We start from the raw sequence: 18620 nt of genomic DNA, 5'->3' as shown, positions 1-18620 counted from the left end.
AATATTTCGTTGATGCTTTTGCTGTTGTCAGGGTCCCAGTTAGGGTCCCCAGTCCCAACGACACTCGCCTTGGCTTTTTAATCTCTCTTTTCCATGACATTATAACACTGTCCGGGCATAAAGATGTCGTGTGTTCTCGATAACATCTGTGGGATCTCCTCTGTCTTTGAAGGTTTTCTTGGCAGTACTTATTTTCTTAGGATTCTCTGACACATTAAATCTATATTTTACTCGAGTTTTGCCATTTCTCTCAACACGAGGATTGACACAAAAAGAACATTACAGTGAATGAAGCTGTCACCCGCTTCTAGAGGTCGCTCCTTCATTCCTGGCCTGAGGACCCCTCGTGACCTGTTACCAAATCTGCATTGGGCCTGATCAAGTTGCTTCGTTATGAGCTCCATGCATTTAATAGCGGTTGGGTTGGTAAGGTCTATGTGCGAAAGAATTGAATTTTTATCAAATATCATCCCCAACAAAGAACCAGTGAGGGAGAAGATTTGGAAGTTGTGGGGATTCACTGGAGAAAGTGAGGACATGGTGGGTCTGAAGCCAGGTCCATAATGGGGAGGGGTCTTCAAGTACAAGGAAAACAGGACCTCCCCAAGAGTGACATCTCACGAGAGAGAGAGAGAAACCCAGCTTCCTTAGGGTGTCAGGGCTCAGGGAAGAAGGAGGGTAACTTGGGCCGAGAGCAGGGGACATGCCAGGGCTTGGTAGAGGGCCACCTGGTTCTCCCGGGTCACTCGTGCTGGACTTCTGCTTTCCTCGCCAGCTTTGCCGGCAACTCTCAGGACTCTCATGTTTCTGGTACAAAGTGATTCTCTTTGCACTGGAGACCAGTAGGAATAGGAAGTGTTTTCATTGACCTCATAAACATAGACCAAGGTGAGAACATGAAGCCACCAGGTTTAATAGTACATGTGACAGCAGAATCTTTAACCTGAGCTGGTATTGGACACAGTCGGGGACAGAGCAGTGATTGGACAGACAGAGGTGTGCAGGGCAGAAGTTCACCTCACTTCCTGCTGGGACGGGAGTTCTATGTGGCAGTGGATTTCATTTAGTCATGTGACAGTGATAATCAGCCTCCTCGTCAGTCTGGGGACCAGAGTTGGTCAATAGGTTGTGTGTACAAAGCAAGAGTCAGAGATAAGGGCTGAACCCCTAAGAGCCAATCACCTCTATCCTAGGTCACAAGGTAGGGTTCTGTCTAGGAGCCATTGAGACCATTGCCATGGTCATCCGAATGTGTCTGTTGCCCCTTGTGCAGGAGAAGTTGACCTCGGATCTGGGCTCATCAAGAACTTCAAAAGTGGGTGACATGGGCACCTAATGGGGACTTCCCATCCTTTGTCCCACAGCCTGCCTCAAGCCTGGATGGTTGGAAAGCTCCAGGGAGGTCTGCAGGGACAGGAGGACACAGTTAGTGCCTGTGGGGTCAGGAGATCCACTCAAGGGAGTCCCCATGGTCCGAACTGGTGTCACTGTAAGGACTTGTCATCCATGGACCAAGTACACCCCCATCCCGGGAGTGGACTCAGCATTTCCCAGCAGCTCTGGGACACCCCGACACTTTCGTATCCCATGAAGAAGGTTCTTGGCCTCAGGTGTCAAATCCCCTTTGACAATCGCTCCTCTCCTGACATCATATCCGAAGTCTCAGGTCCCCAGTGAGGGTCCCAGGCCAGCTCTGTGCCTGGAGTACCTTCCGGGCCTGCATCCTCACACAGCACCCCACATCACAGTGCCTCGTCTCTGGGACACAGGGCTCCTCGGCCCGCCATGATCACTGGAGCCTGGGAGAGATGGGAAGGTGTGTGCTGTCACCCCTGGAAGAGCAGAGTCCGTGCTGTGCAGGACGGTCCACCTTCTGGGGTGGTCCCCGCATCGTCGGACATGAAAGCGAGGAAAGGCTCATTTTCCTCATTGAGGAGAAAAGGGGCAGCTGCATAGACTCTGGTTATCTGTCCCCAGAGCAGCCTGCCCCACATCTAAGAACTTCTGCTCTGTTAGAGAAAATCAGTCAATGTGTTGCCAACAAGGACAGATTTAGAGAGACGAGGACACTGTCTAGACAAAGTTCCCTGGGGTGGGTCTCAGCCCTCACTTGTCGGTCAAACTCACAAAGAAGGCAGCTATCTGGTCAGAGCAGTGGGGTCTGCCCAGGGAAGCCCCACTGCACAGGAAACAGCAGGTTCTTGTCTCACTTCCCCATGGGCCTAGAGCACTGTGGGAGCACCGAGACTGTTATCATATGTTTGGCAGTAATAATCGGCCTCGTCCTCAGCCTGGAGCCCACTGATGGTCAGGGAAGCTGAGCTGCCAGACTTGGAGCCAGAGAATCGGTCAGGGACACCTGACGCTCTATCGCTATCATCATAGATGAGGAGTTTGGGAGCCGATCCCGGGAGCTGTTGGTACCAGCTCACATATCTACCCCCGATGTTGGAGCTGCTTCCAGTGCAGGAGATGGTGACACTCTGTCCTGGGGCCCCAGACACTGAGGACGGCTGGGTCAGCACAGACTGGGCCCAGGAGCCTGGAAGAGGGAGAGACACAGAGATGGTGATGCTGGGGCTAGAGACATGAGGAGGGAGCAGGGTCCCGTGTGGCCTCCCTAGGTCCCCTCCACTGTCCCTGTATCCGGTCACCTGTGCAGTGAGCGAGGAGGGTGAGCAGGAGAGGGGACCAGGCCATGGTGGAGATGATCACCGCGTCCTGTCCTCTGTGTCCCCACAGCTGAAGCAGAGCTTCCCTCAAGTTTCTCCCTCCTCTCTTCAAGCTCTGACAGAGGGTGGGTCCACTCATGCAAATGAGACCCCCAGCTTTCTGATCCCTCACTGGGACCCTGGTCACGCCCCTCTGCCTGAGGGAATTAGGGCGTGGGCCAGAGCGGCTCTGTGTGGGGTGGGGAGGTCACAGCTGTGAGACCTGAACAGAAGGCAGCAGGCAGTGCCAGGTGGCTGGTCCCAGCTCTGAATACACTCAGGTCAAGCGCAGGCCCTCAGCGCCCCCTGGTGTCCAGGTCCAACACACTATTGTGTGACTTGGTGCCCAGAGCCCTTCAGAGACAGCTCCTGCCTCCCCACTGCTCTGTTCCTTGTCCCCCTGCCTGAGGTCCACGATAGCTGTCACTTCATGTGGCCTCCCCACCATCTCAGCAAGTCTTCATGCTCTACTCAGACTATAGGGTTTGTCTGTCTCCAGGTCCCTTGACTGCGAAGTTTGTTTTTTCTCGTTACTTCATTTGGAGCATATTCCCAAGTCTTCTCATTATTTTGACTTCCTATATTTTGTGCTAAGAATTAGATGAAATAGTTTCTCTCCCGATCTTGAAAATGTGGATGTCTGTAGATTCGACCTCCGTGTGGACTGTGCTGGGTGGTGTGACAGGCTGGTTGGGGTCAGGGCAGACACTGTGTACCCTGGGGTGCCAGCTGCCCTGCAGGAGTGGGATCAGGGCAGAAGTGTGTGCATGCGCGGGGGAGCTCTATGTTCCTGCTGGAGTGAATCCACGTGGGGTGTCCTACAACGTGCCACGGAGGCCGTACATGCTGGAGAGAGCACCTGGGTAGAGCGCCCACCTGTGCTTTCCAGGTGGAGAAGAGATGAAACAATGGCCTCCCCTCCTCGTGTGACCCTGGAGCCCTCCCTCCACGCCCAGAGCTTCCCCAGCCCCACCTTCTCTGTATGGGCCTCTCCTGCGCTGTGCAGAAGCTGTGCAGTCGGCCCTCAGCGTCTCTCAGGAAACTTGTCCTCAGTGTCGCTGAGCATTCACTGTGTTCTGGGAGAGGGTGAGCTCAGCGTCTTCCTGTGCCACCATCCTGGACCCGTCCCTGTTAATAGATTGTTTGATAACATTTGCATGATTATTTAATTTCTCATCATCTGTATTTGAGAGGCTCAATGCATGTCAGACAGAATGACCCGTGTTAATTTCTGCTCTAATAACCAAATGCACCTCTGACAGGTTAGATGAAAAATAATCTATGTTTAAAGTATGGACACCAATTCCAATGTGTGTAGGGTGGAGGTTTTGAGAAATTCGACCCCTACGATTCAACTGGATTCTGCCACCATCTACCTGAAGATGGCATCCGGTTCCACAGTTAAAGAGTTCAGTCCCACCAGACTGCCCTCATCCCCCACAAGCCCACCCTCAACTTCAGAAGCCAGTCACAAGTCCAGGTTATTACGTTTGCTCCTGACCGACCAACTGTAGATGGAAGGTCCAATGATCCCTGCTCACTGCCTTGGATCTGAGTCATTTGTTAGAGGAGCTCACGGAACTCAGAGAAGTTGATTATGGAAGAGATGCACAAGGTGGGCTGCGGGGAAGGGGTGTGGCCCTCTCTAGGTATCAGACTCTTCACCAGCTCCGTGTGGTCTCCAGCTCTGATGCTTGCAAGACCAAGACCCTTTGGTTATTTATGAAGGCTGCATTACTTGGGCATGGTTGATGTACACTGGCCATGGAAAGCCATTGACCTGTAGACCCTGTATCCTCCCCCGTGGTCAGGGGACCGTGACTGAGAGTTCCAACCATCTAAGCACACAGTTGGCCCTCCTGGCCACCTGCTCCTTCCCTCTGGTGAGTCCCAAAGTCACCTTATTAACAAACAAAAGACTCCTTTCTAGCTCTGGTCACTTTGGAAATTCATGGATTTCAGGAGCTCTGTTCCAAAAATGGGATGAAGACCAAATATATATTTATTATGGTAAATCATAGTATCACATATGTGTATATGCTACATGCACATTTTTATATATTTATGCATATGCATATAAATACACATGGAAGACACATATATATGCATTTATGTAATTTTTGAGATGGATGGGAGGGACTAAAATTTATTAGAAAAGAAAATAGAAAAAGGATAATTAAAAAATCCAATAACACCAAAGCATTACCTTTTGTAGATCACTATAATTATTCATACTTGTTAGAAATGCAGTCTAAAGAATGACAAAGGACATAGCATTTGTTACATATTTCATCATGAATATGCTGAGAGGTCATAGAATTAGCAAGGACCTTGAAGTCTGTCATCCCTACACATTGTCTCTTGGCATTCTTGAGGCACCAAAGGTCACAATGCCTATTGTCATGAAGAAAGTCTGGGTGGCAGTTAGGACCCAGTGGTGAAGTGAGGATCGGGAAGCTGCACGTGGCAGAAGAACCAGGGACGGGGAGGAGCATAGAGTGTCTCCCCTCCGCGTCGTGAGTGACTTGCTTGTCCCAGATGAGAGCTTCTTCGGCTGTGCTTTGACCCCCGAAGGCCCGCGCTGGCACCTGCTGCGCACCTGGGCTAGGGGCGGGTGAGGCCCATCGCGGGAACTCGCCCGTTTCACCCGTCGTGTGTCAAGGCCGCAGTGCTGAGCGCTCAGAGGATCCTTCCATGACGGTGGCATCTGACTGACGGCTCAGGGGACTCTGTCAGGCCAGACGACACAGCTGATGAGTCCCCAACAATGAGCAAGAGTCCAACCCCCAGGCCCAGGCTCCTTTGAGTGAATGGTCCTCACTGAGCAGCTCTGTAGGAAACACAAGGCAGTCCCACAGTGCCCCCTTCTTCTCACAGGGCACACACATCCCAGTGGCCCAAGGCCCTGGGAGCCTAGTTTGTTCTAGCTGTGGCATTGTCTATCTTCCCTGAATGCAGCCGGAGCAGTGACTCTGGGAGTGATGGAGGAGGGAGTAGGAGGCAAGGGTATGAGTAAGAGCCATTGCTTATGTGGCTCCAGGGGGCCCAGATGCAGGAAAGTCACCCTTCAGTGAGAACACTGCTGCCCAAGTGTACAAATACAGGCAGTATTTTCCCAGCCTGCCTGGCCCACACCCTGAGCTCTCAGGACCCATCCCCCAGTTTCCCTGCTGGCCCAGAACCCACAGCCTCCAGCCCATTTCACATCTACAGCTCTCCTGGAAGGGCTTCTGATTTTTGCAGCTGGATCTTTCTGATGTCACTACCCAGGGCAGTAGAATGAGAAGGTCCCATCTGTGATGATGGGCCTAAGCCTTTAATTTTTCCAGGTCTCTAATGACCTCCAGAAGCCAAAGGAAATGCTGTGTTGTCAGATATTTTGGGGTTATTTGATACTTGACAGTGCTCTTCCTTGCCCCTGGTGTCATTACTGACACACGACCACCCTGAACCTCCAGGTCAAAGCCTAAACGTCCGCAGAGAACCCTGTTAGTTCACACCTGGTCGTAATTCCACCTGGGTCACCCTGACGTGTGGAAATGTGTGGTTGGAGCTTTGCTGGTGTCGGGGTCCCGGTCGGTTCCCCAGTCCCCACTGCACACGTCGTGGCTTTTTCTGTCTGTCTTTTCCAGGACATAACACTGTCAGGAACAGAAATGTCTTGTGTTTTCCTTATCCTTGAATGTTATTCTGGCAATAATTATTTCCTTTAAATCGTCTGATATATTAGTCTATATTTTAGTTTAGTTTTATTATATTGTCATAAAGTGAATACTACATCAGAGGAGTGCTCCCCGCTTCTGGAAAGCCCCAGCTGTCCCCGAGTGAGGTGTGGGCGGGAAGACTGTAAGGAGACGAGATGCACAGTCATTTCTCACGTCCTCACATGATCCGATGAGGAGACACTCTGAGAAGAAAGGAACAAAAATCAGCCTAAAACGGGCACTGCTGGATGGATGGCAGTGGCTCTGGGTGGTCAAGGAGGTTGACTCTCATCCCCTGAGCCTGGAGCCCTGGGGGAGGACGGAGACCTGGAGTGTGAGTGTCAGTGATGTTTGGCTTCATTGTCGAGTTGGAAACAAGAGCTTCTGCTCTAGGTGACACGGTGACAACAAAGAGAACCAACATTGTGAGCATATGTGGTCGTATCAATGGGTCCATAGTTTTGATGAGATGTGCCTGGTGCCGATGTGTCCAAATGACAACATTCTAGCCACTGTTCTGATTCTCCTAGGGCAGTAGGTGCTGGCTTTCTGTCCTGCTCCCTGTCCCTGAAGGAGGCTGGATCCACAGGGAGAGAAGCAGAGACCTGTGGGCACAGGAAATGGTCCCCATGTAGTGGAGGGCGTGAGGTAGAGCTGGGGAGGATGCCCATGATTGTTAATGTGTGTGAGGAAGATGGGAATCCAGGATGTGGTGTACATAATCCACAGTCTTGTTCCTTGGGCCCCAGAGCTAAGGCCCCGTTGCCTCACATCTCTTTCTCTGCTCCACATCCTCATGAGACTCTGTCTTTCTATCCCCTTCCTGGGTCCTGTTCTGCGTAACCATCTATGGTACGTGTTGGAGGAGGGGGAGTCTGTGTCCTGGGTCCACACAGACCCTGACAGGGCCGAGTCTCAGGAAGTGGAGGTCAGGGCATCCGAGATTCCCCAGCAGGCCTGGCTTCCCACGATATCCACGCCCACAAGACCAGGTAAGAGACACCCCATGAGTGGCAGGGACATCCCCACGAGCTTTCTGAGTGAGGCAGCTATCAGAGGACACTCATTATCTGAGAAGGGCCTTCAGATTGTCTTCCCAGGAACTATGGACGCAGGTTCCATTTCTAACTGGTGGAAATGCAGTTGGAGTCAGAGTCCCTGAAATCACATGGTCCCCTCTTCCACGCAGAGCCTTTGTGGTCCCGATTCTCAGCAAACAAGGTACAGGTCACAGGGTCATTCATTGGATAGAGGTGATAATCACAACCATGTCACGTTACAGGTGACATTACAGGTGTCTGGGTACACATTACTGGTGACAGCACAGCTTCAGTGCCTCGTGACACCCAGCCCAGGCTGGCTGCACCCACACTGCCCGTCACCCCTCAGGGCAGCGTCCCATCACCTGGTCTGTGCCTCCTCTGGGACAAGTCTCATGAAACTGGAGAAGGATTGTTTCATTTATGGGTTTGGTTTTTTTTGTACTATTTCCATTTCTTTCCTGAACTTTCCTACCTCATCCTTCATTGCGTGGACATTTTAACCTAACGAGCTTGCAAGCAGTTTTTCATTCGGTTTGGGAAAATTTTTATCATAACTACATTGTGTATGTCAACCCACAAACTACTAAGATCTAATCAATTTTATTTCATTGTCTCACAATAGTTTGTAATTTTTAGTGTTCAAGGTTTTTCTATTTTCTCAGATTTACCTCTAATATTTCATATTGATGTTGTTTTAAATGGTATTATTTTTTTAATTGTTATAATTCACTCATAGTATCTACAATAAACTTCATTTCTGCTTGATGGTTGTTTGTGTCATGGAATTAATTTGAAGTGCTCACACCAGAAGCAAATCTTAGGGACTCCTGGACCCTGAGCTGGTCAAGACCAGAATCAACCCGATTTGACATCCTCAGCTGTGTCTACCAGGAGATATTTATCTCTGAGTAAGGAATTTTTGCCTGTGAAAACATGAACACCGTGAGAATACGTGGACAAAAAATCAATCTAAAAGTTGAACTGAAGAGAAGGATGTGACAATGTCAGGACGACTGGTCCAAGGAAAGCAGGTGCTGCATGAGATCTGACAACATAAGTCACCACGGAGCTGGACTTGGTCACAGACACCAGCAGGGGTGACTGCAACAGGTGTGGAGAGCACAGAGGTTTTTGTCTCACTTCCTTCTGGGTCTGGATCACTGTGTGAGTCTTAGAGTTGTCATCCCATGTGCTACAGTAATAGTCGGCCTTGTCCTCAGGCTGGAGCCCGGAGATGAGCAGAAGCCCTGCGTTGGCCGAGGTGTCTTTGGATCCAGAGAAGCGGCTGGGGACCCCAGAGCCCTGGTTCTTATTGGAGTCTGATTTAAACCGCAGGAGATACCGGGGAGGGCTCCCTGCGTTTTGCTGGAACCAGCGTATCCAGTAGCCACCAACACTGAATCCACTGCTCAGGGTGCAGGTGAGTCTGGCTGATGCTCCCAGAGATGCAGAGAGGGAGGGCGGCTGAGTCAGCACAGGCTGGGAGAGGGAACCTGCAAACACAGACACTCATGGCTCATTCGGCAAGAATCGGGAACATTTCTCAGGCTTCTGAAACAGGTGGGAGTGAAGCTGGAGGGTGCCTGGGTCCCTAGGCCTGTCCCTACCTGTGCAGTGAGAGAGGAGCACGAGGAGAAGAGGGGACCAGGCCATGGTGCGCGCCGCCCTGCTGCAGCCTCAGAGCTGGGGCCCTGCTGCCTCCGGCCTCTTTTATCCTCCTCTCTGGTGAAGGGGGAGGGGCTGCTCACACCACGTGTTTCCCCTTCTGGTCCTGCTCACACCTGCTGAGCTCTGAGCTTGGTTCTTCACGTAGACAAAGGCCTGAGGCTGAGTCTAAGAGTTTGCCCCTGGGGTTGAGGAGCCACTGCTGGGACCCCACAGACCTGGGAGCGAGAGACTCTGCCCAGCCCAGATAGGACACAGCTGCTGAGTCCCCATCATCATAGATAGGCAAGAAGGACCCAGCCCTGGAGAATTTGCAGATTACACAGCAGGGTCCCAAAGGTCAGACCCTGGGGGAGACCCACAGCCCCCCTGCTGTCCACTGGCGCAACTGCTGGCTCCTGGTGGAAATCATGTTAGTAACTGAGGCCTCAGGGCCGGGTCACAGTCAGTCCTCCAACCTCCATGGGCCACAACCCCTGCTCTATCCCACGGTAACTGATATTAATAAACAGACCTTTTCACTGAGGGAATCCCTAGACTACTAGGAGGAAGAGACGTGGAAAATATGAGCACTGTACGAGACAGCGTGACAGAGGTGAGAACGCAGAGGGCTCTGGGAGCAAAGGCCTGAGCAGACGCAGGGAGGAGATGGTGATGTGGGTCTGAACGGAGCGCGGGGGTCCTGCTGGCGGAAAGCAAAGCGCTCAGCATTCCAAGAAGAGATGCTGGATTCTCAGCAGTTTATCAGTGTTTGCATCCCTCAGAGTCGTGAATAGAGTCGGCGTGCGCAGCTGATGGCACAGTGTACAGGTGACCATTGCACTGGCCTGATGGCAGCAAAGCAGCTGGACGGGTAAACGCAATGGGAGCCAGAGTGTCGGGAACTTCCTCTGCCATAAGGAGGGGCCCGAGATACACTCAGCGCCGCTTCAGTGAGGTACAATTATGGTCCAATCTGCCCATCATTAAGTGTAGAATGTGTAAGTTCTCACACGCGTGTGCACGTGGGAATCCATCACCCCAGTCAAGGTAATAAATATATCTGTCACCCTAGAAAGCGTTCACATGTCCCTTTGTCGTCCCTCCCTCCTGCCATTCCCGCCCCAATTCCGAGGCAATGCCTGATCGCCTTTTGTCAGTAGAAGATAGTGTACGTTGCATAGAATTTAGTGTAAACCAAATCTTTTTCTTCCTGTTTTTCCGGCTTCCTTCAGGTAGCATAATGTGTCGAGGTCTAAGCGTGTCTGGCGTGTACACGTAAATCATGCCTTGCTGAACGGTCTCCCATGACGCAGCTATGCCGCGGTGCCTTCATCCATTCACCTGGTACAGGCATTTGGGTTGTTTCCGTATTAGGACTATTATACATAACGCGTTATTTATATTACAAATAAATAAATACTTCTATGTATATGTGTTAATATATATAACTGTTAATAGCTTGGATATTTGAAATATTAATATAAATTCTTATAAATTTATGCACATTATAAATGACCAAAGTTGCTATATATATTTGTAAACAACACATTGCATTGATGTGCACTTTAATTTTTCTTAGGTAAATATAACAGCTGAATGACATGGAATGCATGCATTTAACCTTTTTAGAAACTGCCCAACTGTTATCCAAAGTGGTTTATGGATTTCACACTCCCACCAGGAGTTTGCGTGAGTTTTGGGGCCACCTCCTGACCAAAATGGTGTATGGTCAGAGTTTTTATTTGGCCCATTCTCATATATGCATAGTCATTATTTTTGTATTAATTTGCATGTCCATATTATGTAATGATGCCAAACATCTCCTCATGAGCTTATTTGCCATCATATATTGTCTCTGGTGCGATGTCTGCCCTAGTTTAATGAAATTGTCTTCTAACTGTGGAATTGTAGGAGTTCTCTATCTATTATAGATACGAGGCGTTTATCATAGATACGACTTTGCAGACATATCCTCCCAGTCTACCACTTGTCTGGTCATTCTCTTAACAGTGCCTTTCAAAGAGGAAGGAATTTAAACTTTGATAAGTCCTAATTACCAATTTATTTTTTATGGTTTGTGCATAGTTCGATCTCATAGTAGTTGTATTATTACTTTTCCTCATAACTTATATTGTTGAGGGCTTTTTTAATTTGCATATTGGCCCCTGGTACATTTTCCATTATGGGCTGTTTTTTGAGATCTTTTGCCCATTTAAATGGGTCACATGTCCTTTTATATGAAGCTGCAGAGATCATTAATACACTTTTGAATCAAGCATTTTCTCACACATATGTTTATAAAGCCTGGGCACTGGGTGAGGAGGGGGAGGGGGAGAAGTGTCCAGGCCATGGTGGACACACTTAGGCCCACCGAGGAAACACGGCAGAGCCACAGCTGCCCCAATCTTGTGTGTCTTATGTCGCCCGAATTCCAAGAGATGTAGGGCTGCCTCAGTGCCATTTGGGCACCATCTGTCCTGAGGCCCCCGGGGACTGGTAGGGGGTCACACCCAGTGGATCCTGACTGGTAAGCACTGAGCAAGGGCCCCAGACAGGGAGCCAGGGCAGGTTGTAAGCACGTTTCCTGGGCCCACAGCGCCCCCTGCTGCCCAGAATGCAGATGCAGCCAGGTTTGAGATGAGAACAGAACCTGGAAAGGACACAGGTGCTCATCAGAGCCTCATCACCAACACCCCACCTGCCCTCTGAGAGGACGGGTGGTGACCTAGCATTGACCCCACCTCGGTACCACAACTCAGCCCCGCTTCAACCAAGGGCCTCTTCAACATTGACTTGTCCGGACTGGTCTCCAGCAGTTTAGAATAACCTACGGAATGGGCCATAGGGAAGAGACCCCTCACAGGGAACCTGTCCTGCGTTTGCTAAAGCAGAAGGACAAAGGACCAACCTTGATCAACCCCAGCAGCCTCATGTACGAGCCACATGAAGCTTGGTTCACTCCTGTGTCGGCCCTAATTCCCCATGTGAGCGAATGAGGGGCTCCATCCTGTAATCTTCTCTATCTTCCTCCCTTTTGGCCCCTAATGGGGAGGACACCCTTCATAAGATCTTCACAGGAAAATCATTCAGAGAAGCCGACCTTATTAATGAGAGAGGTCATCTTCTCCCGTAGAAAACCCTTCTCAGGGAACATAAGGAGCCCACGGCCCTCCCAAGACAAAGCTGGAGAACACAGGACTCAGGTCAGACCCAAAGGGTAAAGTCTGCCTGACACATGCGGAGATGGCAGCAGAAGATGGAACTGGGAGCCTGAGGGAGAGGGACCACATCTAACACGAGAGGAGAGACAGGGCATGTGTCCCACAGAACTCTGGACGGACAAGTAAAGGCACTTGGAGGCCATCCTCTGCTCTAAATGTTTCTCGTGAAAGCCATGTGTGACTGGGCCACGAGGTGCCCAGATTTGCTCAAACGTTATTCTGGGTGCGTTTGTGAGGCTGTTTGGATGGTTTCCATCCAATCAACTGAAGACCTGAATGGGACAAAAAGGCTGAGTATGAGAGAAATTATCTGCCTGTCTTTGAGCTGGGGCATCATTTTTTCCTGCCTTTAGACACTAATTCAAACTGGAATTTACACCATCTGATTGCTTGGGTCTCCAGGTTACCAACTGGAATTCTCAGTCTCAATAAACACAAAATTTCTTCTAGAAGCTATCTATCATCTCTCTCTCTATGTGTGGTATATATGATACATCATATATGTATTATATATATCATCTATTAATCTATCTATCTATCTATCTATCTATCTATCTATCTATCTATCTGTCGTGTCTATCCATGATTCATCTTATTGGTTGTATTTATTTTGAGTATCTTGGCTACTACAGATTTTGTAGCTGATAGTGCTTCTAAAGAAAGAGTTTTAAGGATAAGTTTTCAAATTATTTCTATGGTTTCTGCAGTTCTCTAATCGGGTTATAGTTAAAGATGCTGATAATTTCTATTTCTAGCAGTAAAGAAAGATCTGATAGGCAGTCCATGGCTTGGTTTAACAATAGAGATCTGCAACCTATTTCCATTGGATACTTCTAATCAACCATTTATAAGGAGCCAGGAGCTGGGTGACTGTGTTGTTTTGAACATCTTTGCCACAATAACAAATATAATAAGATCGATTGGTTGTTTCTTATGCCCCTGGACTGTCATGAGCTTGAAAGAAGTATGATTGGAAAATTGGTGACAAGGAAATTTGAGGAAGAGGTATGTGAATAAACTTGTCAGAATGAGCAAAAGAAGGGAAAAGACTTGTCTCCCATGTAAATGTCCAGGGCCTTCAGGAATGCATGTTTGTACGATCACACCAGGTAAAGACCCAACAGGCTGAGGTGATTACTGAAGGCAAAGGGAACATAGAGTGGGTGGTGGAAGAGGCAGGTATAAATTCTAGAAATGAAGCTGTGATGTCATGAATACGTTTTCCTTATTTTGTTTTGAATATGTGTGTGTATCATAAACAATCATTATTTTTATTCAATCTTTTCTCTGTCACATAAGATACAATGACTTTATGCAATAGCATTTATGTATTGCTAATTTCACATCATAGTATTAAACTTACAGGGTATCAGAGTGAAGGTTAAACATCAATCAAGCACTTTCAATTGTATGCACAATAGTCGTATAGTATTAGGCGGAATTAGAATCTTGTTATTGTCTTCCTTTGGACATTAAGTACCTTTAAGTGGATAAGTAAAGGTGCCAAGCTGACAGACATAGACTGTGACTATTAATTTTAGTGTATCGAATTCACTGGGCCAGTGGGCGCACAGATATTTGTTTAACATTAATCTGGATGAGTCTGTGAGGGTGATTCTGGATGAGAGGAATATATGAATCAGAAGAATAAATAAAGCAGATCGCCCTCCCTAACACTGGTGTGCCTCATCCAATCAGTTAAAGGCCTGAATATAGCAAAAACGCTATGTGATGGAGCATCTACTTCCTCTGCATGACATATTCAAGCCGCGGCATAGGAATTCTCTGACATTCAGGCTCAGACTCGGATTTATTCCGTAGGCTCTGAGAGTTCTCAGGCCAGGTACACAGATTAGTCACCACTTACCTAAGTGTGCCTTCAATGTATGTATGTTATCTTTTACAACTTTATCTTAATAAAGTCAATTTAAAATGATGTCATTCTAAAAAGGAAATTACAATCGGTAGTATACTTATTAAAAATTTCTCTCTTTTGTCAAAAGAATTTTATTAGAAAATGAGTGGAAATAGTCAGATAACAGTGAAAAATAATACCCTCTGCTCTTTGTTGCACGCAACACACAATTTCTTTTACAAAGTCATTTTGGAGTCATGCATCTCGCATCCCTGCTACCTGGTCTGTGCATAAGGAAGTACGGACTGGGTGATGAGTGAGACTCTGAGAGGGGCCTCTGCCATCAACTGAGTGATGAAGTGAATGACAGCCCAGCCCTGAGAGCACAGGGGGGACGTGTCTCTGTCACCATGGACCGTGATCCCGTGTGAGCAGCACTGAGGCTGCTGTCCCAGAATAAATGCCATAATGGGCACCATTGCTGACTGGAGCCCTGAGTGGTCAGGGGTCTGTAATGCCCACGGGTATAGAGACTCACCCTGGAACCCTGAGCATCGACTCAGCCCAGTGGAGCACGTGTTCAGGGCATGTCGGCTGCCCTGACAACAGGACCCACGTCACACCCATGTCGTTGGTGTTTCCTGCTGAGGGAGATTTTGCCCCCTGAGATTTTGACCCTCAGGATGCCTGTGTCACTACTGGTCAATCCCTGACTTCTGGATGGACAGATGCCCCAAACTGTGGATTCCAGGGCAATATGCACTCAGCTAGTAGATAGGGGCTTGTGTGCATGTATGTGTGTGTGTTTGCGTATGTGTGTGTGTGTTTGCATGTGTGACAATGAGGTCACAGATCCCCCTGTCCCTCTTATGGCTTCTCCACACCTGAGAGGTGATTCCCCATGACAATCCATCCTTGATGCTGATGATTCTCTGTAAGACCCTCTGGGTGCTGGAGCCTGAACCTAAAGGGCAGATGTCTTGAAAATATTCTCTTTGGAGCAGAATCTACTTTAAGCATCAAGGACACATTTGAAAGCAGACTGGCACTGTCAACAATTTCCCTGAATCAGAAGTCCAGATTTTGTGGAGTGGGATAAATATGTCCGTTTTCATCCCTGCAGGCATAAGACCCACGGCTGTAGGGTCTTTGGGTCTCAGGAAGCACAGGGCAGGGGATGGCTACACAGCCACTACTTCATGCTCCTGACACCACAGCTAAGCCCCAACATCATCCCCTGTGGTTCCCAGACGTCTATCTGAGGGTGACCAAGAGACAGTGCTCCCTTTGTTGTGCAAAGGGGCTAAAGCATGTGATTTAGGGACCCGAGGGAAACGTTTCGTGGTGGATACACTGTCATGAAATTTCTTAGGAAACAGAGATTCTGGGGCGTCAGAGAAACAGTGACATATCCTGAAACACGCAGCTGATCCTTTCTCTGTGGATGACCGCGAGACTCACCTCGTGTAGGGCATCAGTTATCTCTGGAGAAGAAAAAAACCCAATAGATTCCATGTGCAAATACCTAAAGGTTGGATGAAGACATCACTTTTAGGAAAATGTAGTAACTTCACTTTTATATTAAACAGATGAACTGAGAGTGGTGGGGATGCTCAGAAACCCAGAGTGTGAGGATGGGGCAGGAAAGGTACCATGAGGTGTTTCCATCCTGTTCCACATCTGGTCATCATCGTCCCGAGAGATGGAGCCCTGGGGAATGGAAACAACGGCAAGGACTTGTCTGTTTTCTCTGAAAAGTTAATGTGGACATGGAGTTAATACCTGAAGAGTCAGAGAGAGACCAGGAAGGTGAGGGATGCAGCAGCGGAGTAGAGAAAATGATGGACAGTGTCAGGGGTTTTGGCCGCGAGAGTCTATACAAATTAGACCAATGGGATGTGTAGGATGTTCATGCAGGATGAAGTCGCGTCTGTCCATGACCTTGGTGAGAATCAACATATGAGTTAAGGACACATCAGTAGTAACAAAAGACTCATATTTAGTGGCATAAGATTTCTGGGTAACTTAGCTTGTCCTGGTCATCAGTAGAGGTGAAGAACAGTATTTCTCTTGTTCGTGACTCCACGCCCAATGGGCATGTGCAGTGGGACTCTGTCACCGCACCTGTGTGCTCCTGGGATGCTCTGTGCCGGGTCAGGTAACCTGGCTCTGCCTTCCCTTCTTTCATGGATGTTTCTTCCTGCAGAGGAGTCTCCCCTACAAGAGTCTCCACAGAAGCTTCCTGATAAAGGTTCTCAAGGCCCAAGTCTGAGGGCCCAGGGGTTTTTGTCTCACTTCCTCATCATCTGAGTCACTGTGAGTAACTGAAGCTGCTCCCGCTACCATGATCTGTAGCACAGTAATAGTCGGCCTCGTCCTCAGGCTGGAGCCCGGAGATGAGCAGAAGCCCTGCGTTGGCCGAGGAGTCTTTGGATCCAGAGAAACGGCTGGGGACCCCGGAGCCCTGGTGCTTCTCGGAGTCTGATTTAAACTGCAGGAGATACCGGGGAGGGCTCCCTGGCTTCTGCTGGTACCAGTTAATGTAATAGTTGCCAACATTGAAGCCACTGCTCAGGGTGCAGGTGAGTCTGGCTGATGCTCCCAGAGATGCAGAGAGGGAGGGCGGCTGAGTCACCACAGGCTGGGAGAGGGAACCTGCAAACACAGACACTCATGGGTGATGGGAAAAGGACCTGCTTAAAATTTCTCAGGGCTCTGGACCAGTAGAGAAAAATGGAAGCTATGTGGCTTTCCCAGGTCCCCGAGGCCTGTCCTCACCTGTGCACTGAGAGAGGAGCACGAGGAGGATGGGGGTCCAGGCCATGGTGCACGCAGCCCCTGAGCCCACAGTGGGGCTGGGCTGCCCCAGGCCTCCTTTTCTTCTCCACCCTCCGCCAGAGGAGGGGCTGTGCATGCAAATGTGTGTCCATCCAGTGACCGCCCAGCCCCTCCCTGAGCCCTGGAGCTCAGCTCACAGCAAGACTGAGGAAGATGGAGGTTGGCTTCACCCCATGGGAGAGCCCTGGGAGGAAGCACCTGCCGACACCGCATGACAATCCTTGCTCAGGGGACTCTGCTAGATGTGGGAGGACACTGCTGATCAGTCCCATCAAGGAGCACAGAGAACAGTCCCAGGCCCAGGCTCCTTTGAGTGAATGGTCCTCACTCAGCAGTTATGTAGGGAACACAGGCCAGTCCCACAGCGCCCCTTCCTGTTGTCAGGACACACACCTCCCCGTGGCCCAGAGTCCTGAGAGCCCTGCTGCTTTGTGCAGTTCACTGTCACTGTCACTGTCACTGCTTTGTGCAGTTCACGCATCCTTGGTCTGGTCCCTAGATGCTGCGATCCTGATACACTGTGTCGATATTGTAGTTTATTACTCCCAGACTAAGGTCCATGGGACTTGCAAACATGTACATATATAACTATTTAAGGTGTCAGAGCACTTAGAGTACATTCTAGGAGAAACTAAATGACCAAGGTGTGCATCAGGTCCGGGATCAGAGCCGAAGGGACAGCTGATGTTTAGAAAGGCTTGAAGGGGCTCTCCAGGGAAATGGTATAGTACAGAAGTTTCCAGGAAAACACTCAGTGGCATTTTCAAAAGACCATTCAGCAAATATTTCAGTCATGTCATGTGTGAGCTGTTTCATAGAGATTCCATTTGAATTAGTGCTTGGTAAAATAATAATAATGATGATGATGATGATGATGATGATGATAATAATAATAATAATAATGTCTTGGTCAGGCTTCACCTTTACCTGTGGAATGTGTAACACTATTTAGGAACTGACTTACAGTCTCACACTGTAGATTTCAGGATCTCTACTTCACAGATTTCTTGTCAGGATTTTGTCTTAGGTGTCATACGATTGGCTTACATTTTAAATAAACATTTTCCCTAGCTTACTCTCTTACACATTGCCTTATTTTACTAAAAAGCTAAATGTGAGATTGTGATGTGTTTGCAGATGGGGTGAATGTGTGTGAGTCGCATAAAGAAACCATCACGTCCTTTGGGAGCGAGACGACATCTGATGCCAGCTCCCAGGACACAGAAGCACCCCCTGTGATCAGGATACTGTGAGGTGGGGATTCTCAGCAATGACCCCAAGGTGACCTGAGAGGGCAGAGTCTCGAGGTTGAGAAGAGAAGGGACCTGGACTAAGGTGTAGGGGTCAGAGGTTCATGAGCTGGGCCTCTGGAACATTCCAAATGTATTAAATGGAAGAGAAGCACCCAGGTCGTGGGGGCACTGGTGCTACTGTGGTCTCTTGAGAATCCTTCACTCTTCTGACTCTGCCAGGGAACAGAAGACCTTGAAGATAATTTTTGCAGCTTTCTACGTTTCCTGAGACTATTCAGTTTTAGATCGATGCCCACAGATGGAAGTGGGTGCGATGTTACCTGAAATTGATCTTTTACAAGATATTAA

General features: G+C 48.9%; 3 gene segments (V, D, J or C); all 3 read right to left on the bottom strand.

The window, feature by feature from the left end:
• Positions 1-2207: 2207 nt before the first annotated feature.
• LOC120593016 (immunoglobulin lambda variable 1-40-like) lies at positions 2208-2796 on the bottom strand. The segment is given in 2 exon segments: positions 2208-2542; positions 2655-2796. Coding segments are annotated over 2 exon segments (366 nt in total).
• A 5631-nt stretch (positions 2797-8427) lies between these two features.
• LOC120593022 (immunoglobulin lambda variable 5-52-like) lies at positions 8428-9183 on the bottom strand. The segment is given in 2 exon segments: positions 8428-8951; positions 9066-9183. Coding segments are annotated over 2 exon segments (570 nt in total).
• Positions 9184-16477: 7294 nt separating this feature from the next.
• LOC120593005 (probable non-functional immunoglobulin lambda variable 5-48) lies at positions 16478-17005 on the bottom strand. The segment is given in 2 exon segments: positions 16478-16836; positions 16960-17005. Coding segments are annotated over 2 exon segments (390 nt in total).
• Positions 17006-18620: the final 1615 nt, after the last annotated feature.

Source organism: Pteropus medius, unplaced genomic scaffold (assembly GCF_902729225.1).
Source record: "Pteropus medius unplaced genomic scaffold, Ma_sr-lr_union100, whole genome shotgun sequence".
Lineage (NCBI taxonomy): Eukaryota > Metazoa > Chordata > Mammalia > Chiroptera > Pteropodidae > Pteropus > Pteropus medius.
Note: the sequence above shows the minus strand (reverse complement) of the source record. Positions and strands in the feature narration are given on the sequence as shown.